The following is a 22,924-nucleotide window of genomic DNA, read 5'->3' as shown; positions in this document are numbered from 1 at the left end:
ATATGACTTTGCAGTTCTGTGGATAAACAATAGATTTCATTCTCTAGGGGTGCCAATCTCATACTGTTCACAAACATAAAATGGAACTCACCCTTAACTAAAGCATTGTCCTAGTTTCCATTATAAATCTCCCACTAGTTTTCAACTCCTGAGAACCTTCTCAAACAAATTCTGTTTTTGATGATAATTTCTATGTTTTGCCTCAGTGCAAAGCAGCAGCAAAATAAATTCTACAGTTCTTCAGTGATGTGAGCAAGGAAAGTCCCCCACTTATGCTTTTCCTCTATGTTCAGGATGACATTTTTGCACAGAGAGGGAGAGCTAAGCATATAGGTGTGGAGTGTTCACCCCTCTAGATGAAAGATTGTGTATACGCTGTCATGGGATGCATCACTCACCATGGTCTGGAGCCTCCTCCTGGTCACTCGGGATTAGCTCTTGAGGTAGACTCCTCCTTCCACAGTTTGTACACCGTCGCTCTGACTCGCTCTCTGGTCTGCTGCCCCTTTCTCGCTCCAGAAACTGCAGTGTGCTCTTCACGGCTTAGCCCTCTGGCTAGGTCACTCAGCATTTCCCTCCTTCTGGGGTACAGTCCTTCAATCCCCTGTCACTCCCACGGTGACCCAGGCAGTATTCCAGTTCATTGTCCCACTGGTCTATGCCACACCCTCAGTGCCTTGTAGAGGAACCTGGGCCTACCCCCTATTCCGGGTTCCGGTCCAGAGACCCTCAACTCAGCAGTTCTGGGCTTTCCACTCTCACTGCTTCCTCCCTGGACTGTTTCCTACCCCTCTGTCTCCCCTCCTGTCTCTGTCCTGTCTCCAACCCCCGCTTCCACTTCCTAGGGAGTGACTGCAGCCTGCATGCCTCTGAAGCCTCCAAATACTCCTCTGTTTTCCCAGGAAGTGACTGGCCTTTCCCAGCAGCAGCCCCTATCTGCCAGCTACCTGGCTTTATAACCCCCGCACCTTTCCTGCCCAGCTAAGCAGTCTGTAGAGTTAATTGGCCTACGTGGTCATCTTAACTCCTGTCAGTCCTGTATGGGGTGGACACCCCATTACATACACCCACCCAGTATTGTAATCCCTTTTCTTCCAAAAGGGATTCACAGCCACGGGAAGACAGCTGCTGTTGTCACTTTCAGCATCCATGGAGTTTCTGATGGGGGAAGGCATCTCTTACTGCAGTTCTAGATCCAAAGGAGCCCTGACCAGTGGGACTGCTGGGGGGGATGCTCTGAAATTGCAAATATCCTAAGCATCTTGGATACAATCTTTCCTCAGCCAGCTCTGCCTCTCTTGACTGGCCTCGATGAGCTGAGGATTGTGGGATCTTTGTGCCATAAGAACATCCATCCATCCAGGCAAACTTTCTGCTTCCAGGGCTCCACTACGGTGGATTAACTCAGGGATAAATTGAGGCAGATGTCATTGATCTCTGTATGTAATATTTGTTATTTATATTTCTTGATTAGAAAATAAAAGGGGGGTAACAGACCATAAGTGCAATTCTGCTGTATAATGATTTAGGAATATAAATCAGGAGACTCATGCTGCTAAATCACTTATCTTTTTATGGTGGGATTTAAAAACAAAAAACAAAAAACTAATACTTATGTTCAGACTTACCCTCTCCATTTCTTTGAAGTCATCATCTAATTTAGTTCCTTCTGCACCTCCAACCTTCTCACTCACTTTCTGTGGATTAAAAACAAAAGGTAAGATCAGAGATGACTGAAGATCTACCAGAATTCTCATATATACATTGGTTTCCAGTGCAAAGGTATTTTCCTATAAGAAACTAGCTGGTATAGTGACCAGATGCATCAGCCATTCACCTCTGCAGAACTGAGTTTAAATATATGACCTATGTCAGGAGTGAAAAATAGCTTTGTGGTCTATTCTCTTAAGCCTCAATCCTACATTACTGTCAATGGAATTACACATGGTGCGTGAAAGAAAGCACACACAGAAGTCTTTGCAGGATTGGGGCTCTACTCCTTTACATCTGGGGGGATGAACCCAGGATCTCAAAGAACAAGTCGCTGCTTGAACTAAATATCCATTACCTCTGAGCAGAATCAGCCTCACAATCCCCTGTAAGCACTCTAGCTACTTGAGGGGGGCAAACAGCCACACAGCTTGTTAGGATGAGTTGCACACTCCCCCTGGACAGGGATGCTCCCTCCTGACCTTCAGATGCATACCTGGCTCAAGCCAGAACTCAGCCTCATATCATTAGAAATCAAATTTACATCCCAATTTTTCCCTACATAAAAGAAACATCCATAGAAAATCATTCTCATACCATGCCTGGGCTTGTAGTAACTACATGAACAAACACTTCATATCGGAAAGCAGTGGTGGTCATATGAGATATGTATAAAATATTAAACTTGACGAAATTTCAGTTGAAATAAGGAATAAAGTGAACTCCGGTGACATAGCTTTGACAAATCTTCATTTCTCACAATATGTTCAGTGTGGAGATGATTTGGAAATGATTTTGTGCTATCCTTTCATTTTCCTGATTCATGCTGGATCATATTAAATTGAGTTTCCCTTTTCGTTAACAATACTAATGATAATGGATTATATTGGTCACCATTATACAGCACCAGTCACCAATGAATCTGTAGGAAACTCACTGTACTAGCACTGTTCGTCACAACAGGCTCAATTTATGACTGGTGTCACAGAAGTCAATTTGATGGATTTGACCCACTGCCTGTTCTCATCATACACTGTCTGCATTTGTCATACTAAATTACACACTTTCAGTTTTTCACTATAATTTGCAATTCATTATACTGTACATCATTTAATTGTACATATTCTTCTATGAGTCTGATTCTGATCTCTCTTACACTTGTTTTATACCAGTATAACTAATGAATTCAGTAATGTTACTCCTGTTACACAGGTATAAGTGAAGTCAGAATAACACTTGTGTTTCCACTTGGTTTCAACCACTCAGTTGACTTTTTGGCTAGCTTGGCACTAGGCAGAGGGAGATCTCAGGGGAGGTGCAGTCTAGCATTTTAGTGTTTCATAGGAGAGGGGCACAAGTCCCCCTTTCTATACTTGCCTATGGTGAACAAGATCCAGAAATGTGATTAATCTCATCAAGTTCATTCATTCTTGTAAATCAGCAGTGCTGCAAGGTACCTGCACTTGAGCACTTATTAATGCAGAGCCATTGCACACACAACATTACCTACCAAACAGGAAACAGTTGTAGCTTCTCTTTGTTTATTGTCAACTCCTCATTGAGTAGTATCCAAAACCTGACTAGTACAGCTTCATTCAGCTGTGTTAATCATACACCAATACTAGATGGCTTCTACCAAAAAAAAAAAAAGGGGAGGAAGCACTTTACTTATCCTGTTTCCCCAATAAAGACTGGATGGACAGAGCTGAAAAGCTTCTGTTCAGACACACTCCTGCTGATACTTTGAATGCAGATGAATCTGTGTGGTCTGCACTACTGAATCGACATGAGCAAGCACTCAATAAGAAAAAACGGTTACCTACCTTTTCGTAACTGTTGTTTGAGATGTATTTCTCATGTCCATTCCATTCTAGGTGTGCACACGTCCACGTGCACAGTTGTCGGAGACTTCTGCCTTAGCAGTATCCTTAGGGCCGGCTGTGACACACTCTGGAGTGCCGCCCTCATGCCTTGGTATATCAGGCACCACCGGCCCTACACCTTCTCAAGTCCTTCTTGCCGACAACTCCCACAGAGGGGCAGGAGGGCAGGTAATTGAACGGAAATGAGCAACACATCTTGAAGAATAGTTTCAAAAAAGTAGGTAACCGTTTTTTCTTCTTCGAGTGCTTGCTCATGTTGATTCCATTCTAAGTGACTCACAAGCAGTAACTATGGAGATGGGCTTGGAGATCATCGCTTGGTGGCTTGAAGTGACCAGGGCCTGCTGGGCCAGTGCACAGTGGGATGTAAAAGGTATGGACTGAAGACCAGGTGGCCACTCTACTTATGTCCTGGATAGGCACTTGGGCCAAAAAGGCTGCCAAAGAGGCCTACACCCTGATAGAGTGGGCGGTGATGATCACCGGGGGCAGCACCTTTGCTTGATCATAGCAAAAACGAATGCAGGCAGTGATCCAGGAGGAAATTCTCTGAGTGGAAACAGGGTGACCTTTCATCCTGTCAGCCACAGCAATGAATAATTGTGTTGACTTATGGAATGGCTTGGTCCTTTCAATGTACAAGGCCAGAGCCCTCCTGACGTTCTAGGCATGTAGCCTGTGCTCCTCCTCTGACTAATGCAGCTTCGGAAAGAAGACCAGTAAGTAAATGTCTTGGCTCAAATGAAATTGAGAGACCACCTTAGGAAGGAAGGCCAGATGAGGTCTTAGCAGGACCTTGTCCTTGTAGAAAATCATGTAAGGTGGCTCTGAGATGAGCACCTGAATCTCAGATATCCAGAAGGTCGATGTTACCAGGAGCAGGAATTCGACCTTCCAGGAGAGGAGGAGAGAGCAGGAAGCCAAAAGCTCAAAGAAGGGACCCATGAGCCATGATAGCACCAGATTCAAGTCCCATGGAGGAACAGGATCCCTGACATAGAGGTAGAGGTGCTCCAGGCCCTTGAGGAATCTGCCTGTGATATCCTGAGAGAAAAATGACGTGCCTTCAAGTGGTAGGTGGAAGGCCAAGATAGCCACTAGATAGACCTTGATGGATGAGAGCAACAAGCCCTGAAGCTTGAGGTGCAGGATGTAGTCTAGAATCACCTGCAATGGGGCTTGCTTGGGACAGATCCCCTTATTCACCATCCAGAAGGGGAATTCCTACCATTTGGCCAGGTAGGTGTCCCTGTTGGAGGACTTTCTACTGCCCAACAAGACTTCTCTGTCCACGCAGCAGCCAAGCCGTCAGATGAAGAGGTGCAGGAGACTGCCATGGCTCTGGGACAACAGGTCTGCCCCGAGCAGCATCTGTGATAGGGTTTTGCCACAAAGAGATCCAACAGCATGCTGAACCAGTCTTGGTGCGGACACACTGGCGCTTTGTCGTGTCCTGCTTGATCTTCATGAGGACCCTGGGCAGCATGGCACTCCTCCCGACCAGAGGAGCAGGAAAGCGTCTGACAGGGCTCTCCTGTCCCTGCCCTGGAACGAACAGAAGATGTGGCATTTTCTGTTCTGCCTAGATGCAAATAGGTCCACCTGGAAACTTCCCCACCTGCAGAAGATAGAACTGACAACCTCTGGGTGAAGAGACCACTCGTGAGAAGAATGTCCTGCTGAGGCTTTCCGCCCAAGCTTTCCTGGCCCCCGGAAGGTGAGCGGGCATGAGATGGATGTCGTGCTGCAGGCAGAAATCCCAGAGCCGGAGCACTTCCTGACATAGGGCAGACGACCTGGCTTCCCCTGCTTGTTGATATAGAAGACCGTGGCTGTGTTGTCCATTAGGTGTTGAACCACCTTGCCTTGTATGTGAGGCCAAAAGGCTTGGCAGGCTAGGTGAACCACCCTGAGTTCCCTGATGTTGAGGTGCAGGGACTGATGACCAGGAGTATTGAGATTGCCTGGGTGGGCTCCCCAACCCAGGTCTGAAGCATCGGAGACAAGAATCACCGACAAGACTGGGGGAGCGAATGGGACTCCATCCAGTGCCGATGTAGGATCTTTTCCACCAGGTAAAGAACAGTACGCTATCTGGAATCCTGATCACCCGGGCCATATTGTGCTGGTTGGGGACTGTGCTGGATGATGCCAGCCACACCTGTAGGGGCCTAAGGCGGAGTCACACATGCCAGATCATGTAAGTGCATGCTGCCATGTGACCCAACAGTCTCAGGCCCGTGTGGGCAGTCATGAGTGGTTGGGCACGCAAAGACAAGATGAGGTCCACCATGGATTGGAACAGAGTCTTGGGGAGGAAGGCTCTGGCTTGAGTGGAGTCAAGTACTGCCCAAATGAATTCTCTACGTTGCACTGGGGTGAGGGTCAACTTTTTGTTGTTTATTATTAGGTGCAGGTCATGGCAGGTGGAACAGACCAGATCGAGATGCCTCTGCACCTGATCCGAGGACCGCCCCTAAGGAGGAAGAGTCAATGGAGACTACACCAAATATGAGTCCCAGGAGGATACAAGATGGGTTGAAGAGAATTACAAGGGAGAATAGGAATGGAAAGAACTTGAAGCCAGAGGGAACAGGGCATGGACTGGAGAATAGCACCATCACCAGAAAAAGGCAGGTCTATGTGATCGGGGACTCTACTGAGAAGAATAGACAGGCCTGTAACCAGAGCTGATCCAGAGAATAGAAGGATGTGCTGTCTTCCAGGTGCTAAGATACGGGATGTAGACCTGAGGTTGAAAAGGATCCTGAAGGGAACGGGAAAGAATCCTCTAATTATCCTTCATGTGGGAACAAATGATACGGCTACATTCTCGCTGGAACATATCAAGGGGGACTATACTAGGCTGGGGAAGACGCTTAAGGAAATCGAGGCTCAGGTGATCTTTAGTGGGATTCTGCCTGTTCCGAGAGAAGGGCAACAAAGGTGTGACAAGATTATGACTATCAACAGATGGCTTAGGCAGTGGTGCTATAAGGAGGGCTTTGGGATGTATGGCCACTTAGAGGTGTTCATGGACAGAGGACAGTTCTCTCAGGATGGACTTCATCTGAGTAGGGAAGGAAATAGACTTCTAGGATGGAGGCTGGTACAACTGATTAAGAGAGCTTTAAACAAGGAATTTGGGGGAGATAGTTGGGAGATAATCTCAGGTAATCTCCATGCCGGATTTTAGCATTGAGAGGGAAGAAAAAGTAAGAAAGGATATAGCCGTGGGTAGGAGAATGTATAGGAGAGGAAGGGCAGTGTGGATACCAGTCTAAAAGGTCATACTGGCTGTAGAATGACCATGTGTAATCAGGTACAGAATGTGAGAGAGAGCAAAGAGCAAAAATTAAGATGTTTGTACACTAATGCGCGGAGCCTAGGTAACAAAATGGAGGAACTATAGCTACTGGTGCAGGAAGTAAAACCAGATATTATAGGGATAACAGAAACATGGTGGAATAGTAGTCATGACGTGACTACAGGTATTGAAGGGTATGTACTGTTTAGGAAAGACAGAAATAAAGACAGAGGTGGTGGAGTAGCATTGTATATCGATGAGGTAAAATGTAAAGAAATAAGAAGCGATGGAATGGATAAAACAGAGTCCATCTGGGCAAAAATCACATTGAGGAAGAAAACTACAAGAGCCTCCCCTGTGATAGTGCTTGGGGTGTGCTATAGACTGCCAGGATTTAATTTTGATATGGATAGAGCCCTCTTTAAATGTTTTCAATGAAGTAAATACTAATGGAAACTGTGTGATCATGGGACACTAACTTCCCAGATATAGACTGGAGGACGAGTGCTAGTAATAATAATAGAGCTCAGATTTTCCTAGATGCAATAGCTGATGGAGTCCTTCATCAAGTAGTTGCTGAACCGATAGAGGGGATACCATTTTACATTTGGTTTTGGTGAGTAGTGAGGACCTCATAGAAGAAATGGTCGTAGGGGACAATCTTGGTTCAAGTCATCATGAGCTAATTCAGTTCAAACTGAATGGAAGGATAAACAAAAATAAATCTGGTTTCAGAGTAGCAGCCGTGTTAGTCTGTATTCGCAAAAAGAAAAGGAGTACTTGTGGCACCTTAGAGACTAAAATTTATTTGAGCTCATGAAAGCGTATGCTCAAATAAATTTGTTAGTATCTAAGGTGCCACAAGTACTCCTTTTCCTTTTTTAAAAATAAATCTGCAACTAGGGTTTTTGATTTCATAAGGCCTGACTTTCAAAAATTAAGGCAATTAGTTAGGGAAGTGGATTGGACTGAAGAATTTATGGATCTAAAGGCAGAGGAGGCCTGGAATGACTTTAAGTCAAAACTGCAGAAGCTATCGGAAGCCTGCATCCCAAGAAAGGGGAAAAATTCATAGGCAGGAGATCTAGACCAAGCATCTTAGAGAGGTGATTAAGAAAAAGCAGAAAGCATACAGGGAGTGGAAGATGAGAGGGATCAGCAAGGAAAGCTACCTTATTGAGGTCAGAACATATAGGGATAAAGTGCAACAGGCTAAAAGTCAAGTAGAGTTGGACCTTGCAAAGGGAATTAAAGCCAATAGTAAAAGGTTCTATAGCCATATAAATAAGAAGAAAACAAAGAAAGAAGAATCGGGACTGCTAAACACTGAGGATGGAGTGGAGGTTACGGATAATGTAGGCGTGGCCCAATATCTAAACAAGTACTTTGCCTCAGTCTTTAATAAAGCTAATGAGGGTCTTAGGGATAATGATAGCATGAGGATATGGAGGTAGATATTACCATATCTGAGGTAGAAGTGAAACTCAAACAGCTTAATGGGACGAAATCGGGGGGCCCAGATAATCTTCATTCAAGAATATTATAGGAATTGGCACATGAAATTGCAAGTCCATTAGCAAGAATTTTTAATGAATCTGTAAACTCAGGGGTTGTTCTGTATGATTGGAGAATTGCTAACATAGTTCCTATTTTTAAGAAAGGAAAAAAAAAAAAAGGTGATCCAGGTAACTACAGGCCTGTTAGCTTGACATCTGTAGTATGCAAGGTCTTGGAAAAAAATCTGAAGGAGAAAGTAGTTAAGGACAATGAGGTCAGTGGTAAATGGGACAAAATACAACATGGTTTTACAAAAGGTAGATCATGCCAAACCAACCTGATCTCCTCCTTTGAGAAAGTAACAGATTTTTTAGACAAAGGAAATGCAGTGGATCTAATTTACCTAGATTTCAGTAAGGCGTTTGATATCGTGCCACATGGAGAATTATTAGTTAAATTGGAAAAGATGGGGATCAATATGAAAATTGAAAGGTGGATAAGGATTTGGTTAAACAGGGAGATTATAGTGGGTCATACTGAAAGGTGAACTGTCAGGCTGGAGGGAGGTTACCAGTGGAGTTCCTCAGGGATCGGTTTTGGGACCAATCTTCTGTAATCTTTTTATTACTGATCTTGGCACAAAAAATGGGTGTGTGCTCATAAAGTTTGTGGATGATACAAAGCTGGGAGGTATTGCCAATTTAGAGAGAGACAATGATATCATACAGCAAGATGTGGATGGCCTTGTAAACTGGAGTAATAGTAATCGGATGAAATTTAATAGTGAGAAGTGTAAGGTCATGCACTTAGGGACTAATAACAAGAATTTTAGTTATAAGTTGGGGACGCATCAATTAGAAGTAACGGAGGAGGAGAAGGACCTTGGAGTATTGGATGACCACATGATGACTATGAGCCACCAATGTGATATGGCCATGAAAAAAGCTAATGCGGTCTTGGGATGCATTAGGCGAGGTATTTCCAGTAGAGATAAGGACATTTTAGTACCATTATACAAGGCACTGGTGAGACCTCACCTGGAATACTATGTGCAGTTCTGGTCTACCATGTTTAAGAAGGATGAATTCAAACTGGAACTGGTACAGAGAAGGCCTACTAGGATGATCTGAGGAATAGAAAACCTTTCTTATGAAAGGAGACTCAAAGAGCTTGGCTTGTTTAGCCTAACCAAAAGAAGGCTGAGGGGAGATATGATTACTCTCTCTAAATATATCAGAGGGATAAATACCAGAGAGGGAGAGGAAGAGGAATTATTTAAGCTCAGCACCAATGTGGACAAAGAACAAATGGCTATAAACTGGTCATTGGGAAGTTTAGACTTGAAATTAGACGAAGGTTTCTAACCATCAGAGGAGTGAAGTTTTGGAATAGCCTTCCAAGGGAAGCAGTGGGGGCAAAAGACCTATCTGGCTTTAAGATTAAACTCGATAAGTTTATGGAGGAGATGGTATGATGGAATAACATGAATTTGGCAATTACTTGATCTTTAAATATTTATGGTAAATAGGTCCAATGGCCTGTGATGGGACGTTAGATGGGGTGGGATCTGAGCTACTACAGAGAATTCTTTCCTGGGTATCTGGCTGGTGAATCTTGCCCATATGCTCTGAGTTCAGCTGATAGTCATATTTGGGGTTGGGAAGGAATTTTCCTCTAGGGCAGGTTGGAAGAGGCCCTGGAGGTTTTTCACCTTCCTCTGTAGCATGGGGCATGGATCACTTGCTGGAGGATTCTCTGCTCCTTGGAGTCTTTAAGCCATGATTTGAGGACTTCAAAAGCTCAGACATGGGTGAGAGGTTTATTGCAGGAGTGGGTGGGTGAGATTCTGTGGCCTGCATTGTGCAGGAGTCAGATTAGATGATCATAATGGTCCCTTCTGACCTTAATGAATCAACCAGTCATTGAGGTATGGTTAGATCTGGACTCCTCAACATCACAGGTAAGCGGCCACTGGTGCTGTACACTTTGTGAACACTCTTGAGGCCGACAAGAGACCAAAGGGCAATGCCATGAACTGGAAATGGTGCTGGCCCAACACGAAATGGAGGAAATGCCAGTACCCCAGGAATATGGAAATATGGAAGTATGCATCCTTTAAATCAAGGGCAGTGTACCAGTCAACCGGATCCAGGGAGGAAATGATGGAGGCCGGGGAGACCATGTGAAACTTCAATTTTTTGAGAGATGTGTTGAGGCAATGCAGATCTAGATAGGTCTGAGGCCCCCCTTTTGCCTTCGGAATGAGGAGGTAATGGAGTAAAATCCTCTTCCCTCCATGTCTTGTGGAACCTATTCCTCCAGGTTTTCGTCCTCCTGAATGAGGAGTTGCTCTTGAGAAGGGTGCCTTAAGAGGGAAGGGGAAGGGGAATGGAAAGGTTGGTTAGCTACAAACTGCAGGGTATAGCCCCATGAGACTGTATCAAGCACCCAGTGGTTCGAGGCAATATGGGACCAGGCCGACCAGAAAGGGCGGAGGCAGTTGAGGAAGAAGGGGAACAGATCCGGTGCAGTGACTGGGGTGTTGTCCTTGTGCGCACCCTCAAAATGCTTCTGGCTGCCTTCATCCCTGGAAGGACTGGGCTGGGCAGGTGAACAAGAAAATGCCTGGTGGCATCACTTAAAACCCATCTTTGTCCTTCCTTTTCTAAGAGCCAGAATGAGGGAGATGATGGCGGAGGTAGCGGAATGACTTTCTGGCCTGCTGAGGAGTATGTAGGCCTAAGGAGCGGAGGGTGGTCTGGGAGTCTTTACTGCCGTGGAGCCTAGCATCAGTCAGCTCAGAGAAAAGCCCCAATCCCTCCAACGGGAGGTCCTGGAGGGCGGATTGCATCTCTTGGCACAGCCTGGAGATCTGTAAATGCTATAATCCAGCCAGGCCTCTAACTACTAAACTACAACTAACTAAATCACTGACTGAATAACAAAGGAGAATGATCTGAACAGTGACAAACAGCTCATGCTCTTGCTAAGCAAGATCAGAAGTTCCAACTAGCCGTCACAGGTAGTAAGTAAGAACTGAGAAGGCATAGGGCTGGCTGTACCTGATACACTGCGGCATGAGCGCGGCCCTCCAGTGTGGATACCGCTAAGGCAAAAGTCTCTGACCACGGTGCATGTGGGCGTGCACATACCTAAAATGGAATCGACATGAGCAAGCACTCAAAGAAGAACTACTGCAACAAAAGGGTGTCCCAAGGCCCAATTCGGATCTGAACATCAACATAAATCAACAGTAACCCCACTGAAGTCAGTAGAACTATGCACCAGATCATAATTGTAGTGAGATGGGATTTGGGCCCTATACTTTTATCTTGCAACTTAGTATGACCCTGTGTTTTTGATAACCTGCTCTGACACTTGTTTGCCAACTGCAATGGGTGCATTGGATGAAGGACAGTGACAGCACATTTTGTCCACAAGCAGAGCCCATATTATAGCCATTATCATTTCACAAAGTAATTCAGAATTATTCTGTACAACTATGCTATACAACAGATTTCGCAAAGACTAACATCACATACTGTAAGCATCCCTGATTGTAGGCACTGCATATGTGAGACTGATTCCTAGGAACACTGGCTTGCTGAAGGGAAATGAAAACATCTTATTTACAACGTGGTTTTTTTTTTTATTAGCAGGACGCATTATGAAGAGTTAGAATATATAAAGAAATTAAATATGGGATGCTTGCCTATATTAGCCTCTCTTACAATTCACTTGAATGCACAAATCTAGATAGTTTTTTTTTTAATTAAAAAAAAAACTAAGAACAATGAGGTTGCTATAAGGAGACAGATCCAGTTTTCAAAAATCTAACTGGAGGGATTTGCATCCATTGATGTAAATCAGCCCTTTTACATCAACGGAGGATCTGAGCCACTAGGAGTGAATTACACACCTATCTTAGGGCACTCAAGAAAAAGAGGGAAAGAGGTTTCTTTGAAAGTGTAAATCCACTAACTGCACTTTTCCTGGTTATATTCACCATATTGTTTTACCAGCATATGAGAATACAACATCACTATAAGTGGTTCTCTTTTATACAGCCTTATAAATCCATTTGATTCGGTTAGCCAAAGCCAGTTAATGTCCTTTGAAAATATTATGCCAATTAAATCAACTGGCTGTGCAGGCTCATGTACAATCTTTCCACTTTCATCTTGAATTGTGCCAGTATCCTGGAGTTGAAAAAAGGGCCAGTACAAAAACATGCAGGTAAGACATGGAAGGGATGGTATTCATGCTTTTTTTTAACTCAACTAAAAAATGACATGGACAATGAAAGTACACTCCATCCCCAGCTGAGTGCATGAGAAAGCTATTCTACAGTGCCTGGCCTGATCTCACTTCCATGGATTATACCTTTATATCCCCACTATCTTCAATGGAATTAGTCCAGAATTACACTTGTGCAAGCAAAAACAGAAGCAGAGTTAGAAAATGGATCCTCATCTTTTTTTATATTTGTCATACCCAAACAATGCAAATATATTTGCTTCTAGTCCAGAGGGATGATTTCAGATTAAATGGAAGAACCAAAGAAGAAGAAATTCAAAATTTCCAAGAAAGAAAAAGCGAAGTCTCTCTCTCACTCCAAAAAATCTTTTCTCATGAATCCTCTCACAGCCCTGTCCCAATCAGTCAGACATTTTACTTTTAAAGTAGTAGTATACAAAAAACAGAATCACAGCTACATGCTGGGAGTAATAGTCACAGCTCAGGAAGGTATGCATGAGAATATAGTTACATTAGAACCTCAGAGTTACAAATACCAGAGTTACAAACTGACCAAATCACACACCATATTTGGAACCGGAAGTATGCAATCAGGCAGCAGCAGAGCCAATGGAAAAAAAAAAAGCAAATACAGTACTGTGTTAAACGTAAGTGAATAAAAAAAATAACGGGAAAACAGCATTTTTCTTCTGCGTAGTAAAGTTTCAAAGTTGTATTAAGTCAATGATCAGTGGTAAACTTTTAAAAGAACCACCATAATGTTTTGTTCAGAGCTAAAAACACTTCAGAGTTATGAACAACCTGCATTCCCAAAGTGTTCACAACTCCGAGGTTCTACGGTATTAGTTTAAATCATCATCTGACGCGGATAGCAACCTCACACACATAAAAGCTCATCTTCAGTCAGCCTGATCAGAAATGTACCTTTGTATTCATCAATATACAATTATCAAGATATATAGTTTTTAATTGAAGTACTGTGTGGAATTTTTCTTGCATTTGAGAAAAATCTATTGAAAAAGCCTTCTCAAAATAACAGGCCCAAATTGCAGGAGGAAATAATTCTCCCCCAAGCAAATCTTACAAATAGTTAGTCCCACATTTTGGAATGTAAATATCCCACACTCTGCAGAAATGTATATTCACAGGAGATTTTAAACTACACAGATCTCTTTGTGGGAGTTTGCTAAAGAAGTTTGAGACCTAGAAAGTCAATGCAAATTTCCCTAAGAATTCAATAAAAAACTGAGAAAATGTTCTAAGTAAGAAAATAACCAGAACACTTGATGGGACAATGGGAGAGAGTTAAAAATTTACAAGTTCCAATACCAAACTTAGGAAGAAAAAAAAGGGGGCCTTTGTGGGCTCACAAGACTAGCTACATCCATACCTATCCATGTGTGCAGACAGTTACTCAATGAACACGATCACCTGCAATTGTGCCTTTGAAAATCAGGCTCAATATTCCTCCCTAGGTTTCAGAACCTGTGATTTGTCATAAGAACAAACTCCCTTCATTTTGAGAGAAGAAACATATGGGTGAAGGACTATTTAATATTATATTCCATCTGCATGAGGAGCTGTTTAGCAGTCTAACCTAATTATGCAGGGGAAATGATCCCAACCTCCAAAATCACAAGTCTTGATTCTGTCTCTTACATGGTTACTTGTTTTAGAACACTGTGTTTGACTTAGTTTCTGAAAGCAATTAAGCTGAGCCAGAGAGGAATAAGAGTCATACAAGAATGCAATCAGTTTAAAATGTATGAAAGATTCTTTGCCAGAACTGAGCTGTCCTAGTGGAAGTTCAAATCTAGAGAAGATCCCAGATTATATGGGACTGAAAGGTCACTGAAAGGCAGAAAGTCCTAGCATCTGTCACAAAGCTGACTGCAGGCTGCTGATGTACCAAGGAACACAGAGGTTTCACTGCTGGCAGCTTATCAAGGTGGTTGGCATTTGATTAAACATTTAAAATGAATTTCTCCTCACAGCATTATAGAAAACCACAGAATGCATTTATTGCCTGTCTAGAATTCCTATACAGAAAACTCATTTTTAAAGACAATACTAAAAAGGAACAGTGAACTACACCAAGTGGTCAGATCAAGGCATCGTCAGTTCTCAAACTCAGGTCCCAGTTTTGCCACTGAGTTTCTATACTTCGTTCCTTGTGTTGGCAGTGCACATCCTCACCAGGAACGCTTGCACCAATTGAACTGTGTGGAACATGGTAGGCTGGCTTCTGAAAAGCCTGCAACTGTTGATGTAAGCAACACAGTGTCTACACCGACGCTATGTCAACCTAACTACATTGACATTGACTCTACGCCACCTGTGGGGAGGGGGAGGTTATTAAATCAGTGTAGTGGTCGAGTTATGTTGGTGGGAGTGAAATTTTAGTGTAGATACTTACAGAGTTAGGTAGACGCAAGGCTGCTTACAGTGACCTTTCTTTGTAGTGTAGACCACTTACTCCGTTTGACTTGTATCCGAGGCCAGGTCTACACTACAGACCTATATCAGTATAACTATGCTGCTCAGCGGTGTGAAAAATCCACAGCCCAGAGCAACGTATTTATACCGATCTAACCCTCAGCACTATGTCAAGGGGAGAGCTTCTCCTGTCAACATAGCTACTGCCTCTCAGAGAGGTGGATTAACTACGCCAATGGGAGAAGCTCTCCCATCTGCATAGAAGAGTTTTCACTTAAGTGCTACAGCGGCAGAGCTGTAGCTCTGCATGTGAAGACAAATCTTCAGTTTACTCATGAACAGGATTCTTCACAGGAATCTTCACAGGAGATACTTCACAGGAGTAACAAGGCAGCTTAGTTATCCAGAGCCAAATTCTGCCACCGTTACTCATTTATTCCAACTGAAAAGGAGTACTTGTGGCACCTTAGAGACTAACAAATTTATATGAGCATAAGCTTTTGTGAGCTACAGCTCACTTCATCAGATGCATTCGGTGGAAAATACAGTGGGGAGATTTATATACACACACAGAGAACATGAAACAATGGGTTTTATCATACACACATTGCTGGCAGGCCAGTCCTTGCTTACAGACAGCCCCCCAAACCTGAAGCAAATACTCACCAGCAACCACACACCACACAACAGAACCACTAACCCAGAAACCTATCCTTGCAACAAAGCCCATTGCCAACTCTGTCCACATATCTATTCAGGGGACACCATCATAGGGCCTAATCACATCAGCCATACTATCAGAGGCTCGTTCACCTGCGCATCTACCAATGTGATATATGCCATCATGTGCCAGCAATGCCCCTCTGCCATGTACATTGGCCAAACTGGACAGTCTCTACGTAAAAGAATGAATGGACACAAATCAGACGTCAAGAATTATAACATTCAAAAACCAGTTGGAGAACACTTCAATCTCTCTGGTCACTCGATCACAGACCTAAGAGTGGCTATACTTCAACAAAAAAGCTTCAAAAACAGACTCCAACGAGAGACTGCTGAATTGGAATTAATTTGCAAACTGGATACAATTAACTTAGGCTTGAATAGAGACTGGGAGTGGATGGGTCATTACATAAAGTAAAACTATTTCCCCATGTTATTTCTCCCCCCACGCCACCCCCCACTGTTCCTCAGACGTTCTTGTTAACTGCTGAAAATGGCCTACCTTGCTTGTCACCATGAAAGGTTTTCTTCCTTTCCCCCCTCCTTCCTGCTGGTAATAGCTCATCTTAAGTGATCACTCTCCTTACAGTGTGTATGATAAAACCCATTGTTTCATGTTCTCTGTGTGTGTATATAAATCTCCCCACTGTATTTTCCACCGAATGCATCCGATGAAGTGAGCAGTAGCTCATGAAAGCTTATGCTCAAATAAATTTGTTAGTCTCTAAGGTGCCACAAGTACTCCTTTTCGTTTTTGCGAATACAGACTAACACGGCTGCTACTCTGAAACCTGTTATTCCAACTGGAGTACTTACAGAGTACAGTTCTACTTAATAGAAAGGTAGCAAAATTGGACCCTTATTCTTTGTAAAGTGACTTAATATTCTCAGAAAAAAGGTGCTATTGGCCTGATCCTGTCCCATAGAAGTCAATGGCAAAACTTTCATCAACTTCTCTGGTGCAGGATCAGGGCCTATTTACCATATGTGCAAAGCAGTATTACTAAAATTTTCTTAATTTTTAAATTAATTCTTAATTCTCTTAAATCTGAGATCCTCATATGCTATAGAAGCTGGAACAAACCAACTAGCCTAGACTTGCTACAAAATCATGTTAGTTGGCGACATTGCACTAGTTTCGGACTTGACAAAAGGTGACAGAGAGAGGGAATTAATTAGGATGTAGACATTGTATTAATTTATTAAATTTTGCATGTGGACATTAATTAAGATATTTGGAATATTCAAATTGAAATGTCAGTATGTCAGAAATTATTTATGCAAATTCCAGTGATGATAGGATCTGAAGATCTGCTCCCTAATGACTTGCCTACCTTTTCTCCAGTTTCCCCAACTCTAACCTAGGCAAACATAGGTAAAATTTGAATTATATTGCACAGGCAGATATTATTTACTCCTCATACTAGTCCTTAGAATTTAGCGCAAAGGGTTGATGGCACTACGGAATTCAAAAATGCAAGCAGCATTGTTAACAGAAGTGATTATTTGCCTACCTGGCCAAACTCCATTATTATCTTTGTTAATGATAGGGAGCCACTTCCACTTTTGGATTCTGTATTGCCAAAATAACGTGTTGCTAAATTCAGTGCATGATGCACTAGGCTCCTAATATAGTCATTGAAATCTGTATGAATAAAGGCAAAAATAAAAACTATACAGGATTTAAGATGTACACAGCCAAATGTAAATATATAAGTATGTATATAGTTTTTGAACATAGAGTGCAGGAAATGGGGCTCAGATGTTGACATAAATAATATCTAACCTGTGCAATACAATTCATATTTCACCCATGTTAAACACCATTGTGCCCATTATAGAGTTGGGGAAACTGGAGGAAGGTAGGCAAGTCTTGTGGTTAAGGCACAGAGCTGGTAATCATTTGGAGTTCTGGGTTCCGATCCTGGTTTGCCACAGGCTTCTGGTATGACCTTCTGCAAGTCACTGACTCTCTCTGTGCCTCACATTATAAAAAGTGAAAAATAATACTTTTTTCTCTGTCTTCTCTATTCAGACTGTACACTCTTTGGGACAGAGGCTTTTACTATGTGTATGTACAGTACCTGCAACATTCTTTAAACATCACCGTCCTCTTGTTGATAAAGACCAGAAATGTGACTTCTGTCTATTAAAACAGGACCCCAAACTCTGAGGAACTGATATTTTCATGCTACTGCTTCTGTGTGAAGCATGTGGCACACTAGTTCGCTTTCATGAGAGGGAGTGGGCATGAGCTGGGAAGAGAACTAGAAGTCAATTGTGCTCTGCCTTTTGATTATGGTGGTCTGGTCTCAGACATCTGAAAATAAAGTCTGCCACCTATCCATTCACACTTGCCCTGCTACCCAATTAACAGGAGTCATGAAAGGCCAAGAGACTCTTGTCATTTAAATTAGGGAACACCTTTAAAAAAACCTAACACACACACACACACACACACACACACACACACTGCACCAGAGGGAAAGAGAATAATGCTACTTATATGAACTCTCAGGCAACCGGACAGTCAAACACACACTTGATATGGGTAGGTTTAATAGTGCTTCTCTGCCTAGACTTATCAGCCTCTCGTGCTTCAGGGGTAACCTGTTCTTGCCACTCCTGGTTGATGTGTGGTGTGAGATAAGGTTCTGACTACTTGTACACTGGATGAGCTGGGGCTGCTACAGGAGTGATGAGAAAGCAGGCAGCCATTTACTTCCTTTCCCCTACCCCTTCTCTGGCTTGACCATTACAACGAAAGTCCTCCTAGGCAGTAACTATCTTTTACAGTTTCAGAGTAGCAGCCGTGTTAGTCTGTATTCGCAAAAAGAAAAGGAGTATTTGTGGCACCATAGAGACTAACAAATTTATTAGAGCATAAGCTTTAGTGAGCATTCGATGAAGTGAGCTGTAGCCCACGAAAGCTTATGCTCTAATAAATTTGTTAGTCTCTAAGGTGCCACAAATACTCCTTTTCTTTTTGTCTTTTACTGTGTGTATGCACAACACCTAGCACAACTGAGCAGGGGTTTGGACCAGATGACCTACTGAGGTCTCTTCCAACCCTAATCCACTAGAATTACGCTAGAATTACGTTTGAATTACGTTTGTTTGGCAGGCAGTGCATAAACCGTTTGCCCTAGAACAGGAATGTGTACTTGTATGTCACCAGGCAGACTACAACAAAGGCACATTTATATAAAATGGGAAACAAAGCCATCAACCCAGTGAGTGAGGGAGATAGCCTCTTGCCGGGGTCTGAACCTCAAATGATAACTAACTGTCTGTATACAATATTACTGTATTATAAAAGTGTATCAGGTACAGTCTTTTATGAAAGCTAATGACATGATGGTGAGTCATGTCATTAAATAGATATTAATACTCTAGGAGGAAATATTGTTACTTAAAGATATTATGCTTTAAAGTCCATACCAGAGGGAAGACAGGTATCTGTCTGTCTTCAATTAAATTATGCAAGATGTGTCCAAAAACATGGAAGCATCATCATTTACATTTGAATCAGCAGAGAGATGGGAAGTCCACAGGAAGGGAACATCATGAGGTCATCCTAAATCTGGAGACAAAATAGTGAGTTGGGGAAGATATAATGAAAGAAAAACCATCTTGATTTCCATTACTTGAAAGACTTAAGGAGCCAGAGATCTTGCAAGCTGAGAAATATAGGACCTTCAACCAAGAGGGCTAAAATCTCTAGGAACTGGATTTATGTGAGACTTGCTTACGCAAAGATCTTTCACCTATAAAGACAATTGAAACCAGCATCTTGTACTGCTATGCCTGGTCTTTACAGAGAGGGTCAGCCATAGCTGGAAAGCAATGATAAGAAACTACACTGACACAAGGCTATAGTTGAACCAAGGCTGTAGTTTGTCGAATTAAATCTTCTCCCTTAGAAAATGTATTTTACTTTTTTTTTTTTTTGCTTGTGACAGTTTAATCTTTATCCTTTGTGCTTGAACTCACTTAAAACCTCCCTTTTTTGATGGAATAAACTTGTTTTAATTTTACCCTAAAAGAACTCAGTGCTATGTTTAAATTAATGTAATTGTTAACGCAAATTGAAGTCATAAGCCGTGCTTTTGTCTCTTTAAAGGAGCAATGAACCTTATTGATTCTCTGAGTGTTCCAGGAGAGGGCAGCACACAACAGGGCAGATGGTTTGGGGAAAGTCTGCAAGTGGGGATGTGGTGGGGTCACCTTGCAAGTAGTAACCAAGACTGATGGAGATCCGGGTGGAGCTATTGTGTTATAGACAGGCTGCTGGAATTAGAGTTGCTGAATGAGGACTGCTTAACATACCCTCAGTGTGCTTGCATGCTTGTATACTGGCTGGGAGCATCTACACAGGGAGCTACAGCAGCAGACCATTTTAAGGGTTACAGGACACACTCTCACGAGTCCGGGTTGCACCTGAAAACATCACAGCCTGAGTCACCTCTCATTTACACCAATGGAACTTCAATAGAGTTATTTCTGTTTTATAAATGTACCAAGGAGAGGTGTAAGGACTTTATGCATGTAGGTGAGAGAGATTTTACATGGCAAAAATTATTTAAAAAAAACCCTTCTAATTAGGGAACTACCTTACCAAAAATAGTAAGAGGACCAAAAAAGTGTCACTGAGGCTAAACAACAAAATAAAAGAAGTGGTTAGAGGCAAAAAGGTATCCTTTAAAAAGTGGAAGTTAAACCCTATTGAGGAAAATAGAAAGGAGCAAAACCTCTGGTAAGTGAAGTGTTAAAATATAATTAGGAAGGTCAAAACAGAATTTGAAGAACAGCTAGCCAAAAACTTGAAAAGTAACAGCAAAAAAAAATTTTTAAGTACATCAGAAGCAGGAAGCATGCTAAACAACCAGTGGTGCCACTGGATGATTGAGATGCTACAGGAGCACTCAAGGGCTATAGTCCATTGGAGAGAAGCTAAATTAATTCTTTGCATCAGTCTTCAGGATGTGAGGGAAATTCCCAAACTTAAGCCATTCGTTTTAGGTGACAATCTGAGGAACTGTCCCAGACTGGGGTGTCATTAGAGGTGGTTTTGGAACAAATCGATAAATTAAACAGTAATAAGTCACCAGGAGTATTCACCCAAGAGTTCTGACAGGGCTCAAATGTGACATTGCAGAACTACTAACTGTGATATGTAACCTATCAATTAAATCAGCTTCTGTATCATATGACTGGAGGATAGCTACTGTGATGGCAATTTTTAAAAAGGGCTGCAGAGATGACCCCGGCCATTTCAGGCCGGTAAGCCTGACTTAGTACTGGGCAAATTGGTTGAAACTATAATAAAGAACAGGTTTATCAGACTATAGATGAATATTATTTGTTGGGGAAGAGTTAACATGGTTTTTATAAAAGGAAATCATGCCTTACCAATCTACTAGAATTATTTGAGGGGTCAACAAGCATGTGGACAAGGCTGATCCAGTGGATGTAGTGTACTTAGATTTTCAGAAAGCCTTTGACAAGGTCCCTCACTAAAGGCTCTTAAGCAAAGTAAGTTGTCATGGGATAAGAGAGGTGGTCCTCTCATGGATCAGTAACTGGTTAAAAGATAGGAAACAAAGGGTAGAAATGGTCAGTTTTCAGAATAGATAAAGCTAAATAGTGGTGTCCCCCCAGGGGTCTGTACTAGGACCAGTACTATTCAACATATTCATAAATGTTCTGGAAAAGGGGATAAACAGTGAGGTGACAAAATTTGCAGATGATACAAAACTACTCAAGATAGTTTAGTCCAAAGCAGACTGTGAAGAGTTATAAAGTGATCTCATAAAACTGGGTGACTGAGCAACAAAATGGAGGATGAAATTCAGGGTTGATAAATGCAAAGCAATGCACAGTGGAAAACAATCCAACTATACAGATAAAATGATGGGGTCTAAGATAGGATAGTTCTCTGAAAACATTCATTCAATGTGCAGCAGCTGTCAAAAAGGCTAACAGAATGTTGGGAATCAAGGAAAGAGAGAGATAAGATGACAGAAAATATCATATTGCCTCTATATAAATCCATGGTACGCCCACATCTTGAATACTGTGTGCAGATCTGGTTGCCTCATCTCAAAAAAGGTATTTTGGAATTGGAAAAGGTATAGAAAAGGGCAACAAAAATGATTAGGGGTATGTAACAGCTGCCCTATGAGAAGAGATTAATAAGACTGGGACTTTTCAGCTTGGAAAAAAGATGACTGAAGGGAGATATGATAGAGGTTTATAAAATCATGACTGGTGTGGAGAAGATAAATAAGGAAAAGTTATTTACGCCTCAAACACGAGAACTAGGGGTCACCAAATGAAACGAATAGAAAACAGGTCTGAAGCAAATAAAAAGAAGTATTTCTTCCTACAACGCACAGTCAACCTGTGGAACTCTTTACCGGAGGATGTCGTGAAGGCCAACACTATAACAGGGTTCAAAAAAGAACTAGATAAGTTTATGGAGAATAGGTGATTTTAGCCAGTGATTTTAGTTTATAATCCATTTATTGTGTGATGTTATGATTAATTTATGTTACATTAACTCTAACATACAATGAATATATGTAATTTGTAGGATTATAAAAGTATAAGACTGATCAGTATTTAAAGGAACCAAGTACTAGACTTGAGTAAAACAAGTTGAAATGCCACGCCTGCAAGACTTTAGCTTAGCTATTTTAGGCCTTGAAGGCAAGAAATGATTACTTAAACCAACGACCAAGAAATAACCCAATGCTCTAAAATTATGGGAAAATTACCCAGAAGATTACTATTAGATGATAAAAATACTGTAAAAGTGCATCTTGTCTTAAATGTGTCTTAACCACAGGATACAGGTTGTGCTAATGAGAATGAAGAGAACTTACACAGCCTATAGAAAATTGGGGTCCCTTAAGTTTCCAGGTGACAAAGACCAAGAAGGGAAAAGAGGCTTGACACTTTTATGGACATATGTCAAATGTAGACAATTACTTTATAAAAAGAGGGTGCTCAGAATGGGAAAATTGAGCTCCCTATGGGAGACTCCAGCAGGAGCCATCTCTCTACTGATGATCAAGCCATGAGAGACCCATCAGATCCTAACACTGTT

At 42.1% G+C, this 22,924-nt stretch overlaps 1 protein-coding gene across 2 annotated transcripts in view; it reads right to left on the bottom strand.

The window, feature by feature from the left end:
- SH3GL2 (SH3 domain containing GRB2 like 2, endophilin A1) overlaps window positions 1-22,924 on the bottom strand; it is a 161,353-nt gene that overhangs the window by 39,411 nt on the left and 99,018 nt on the right. For both annotated transcript variants that reach the window (XM_038403723.2, XM_038403721.2), the window contains one exon: window positions 1,629-1,697. In XM_038403723.2, the coding sequence (XP_038259651.1) occupies window positions 1,629-1,637 (9 nt within the window). In that variant the 5' untranslated portion in view covers window positions 1,638-1,697. The remainder of the gene's footprint in view (window positions 1-1,628; window positions 1,698-22,924) is intronic.

The sequence above is a fragment of the Dermochelys coriacea genome, chromosome 5, assembly GCF_009764565.3.
Source record: "Dermochelys coriacea isolate rDerCor1 chromosome 5, rDerCor1.pri.v4, whole genome shotgun sequence".
In the NCBI taxonomy this organism is placed as follows: Eukaryota; Metazoa; Chordata; order Testudines; family Dermochelyidae; genus Dermochelys; species Dermochelys coriacea.
The sequence above is the reverse complement of the archived record's forward strand: the minus strand, read 5'-3'. Positions and strand labels throughout refer to the sequence as shown.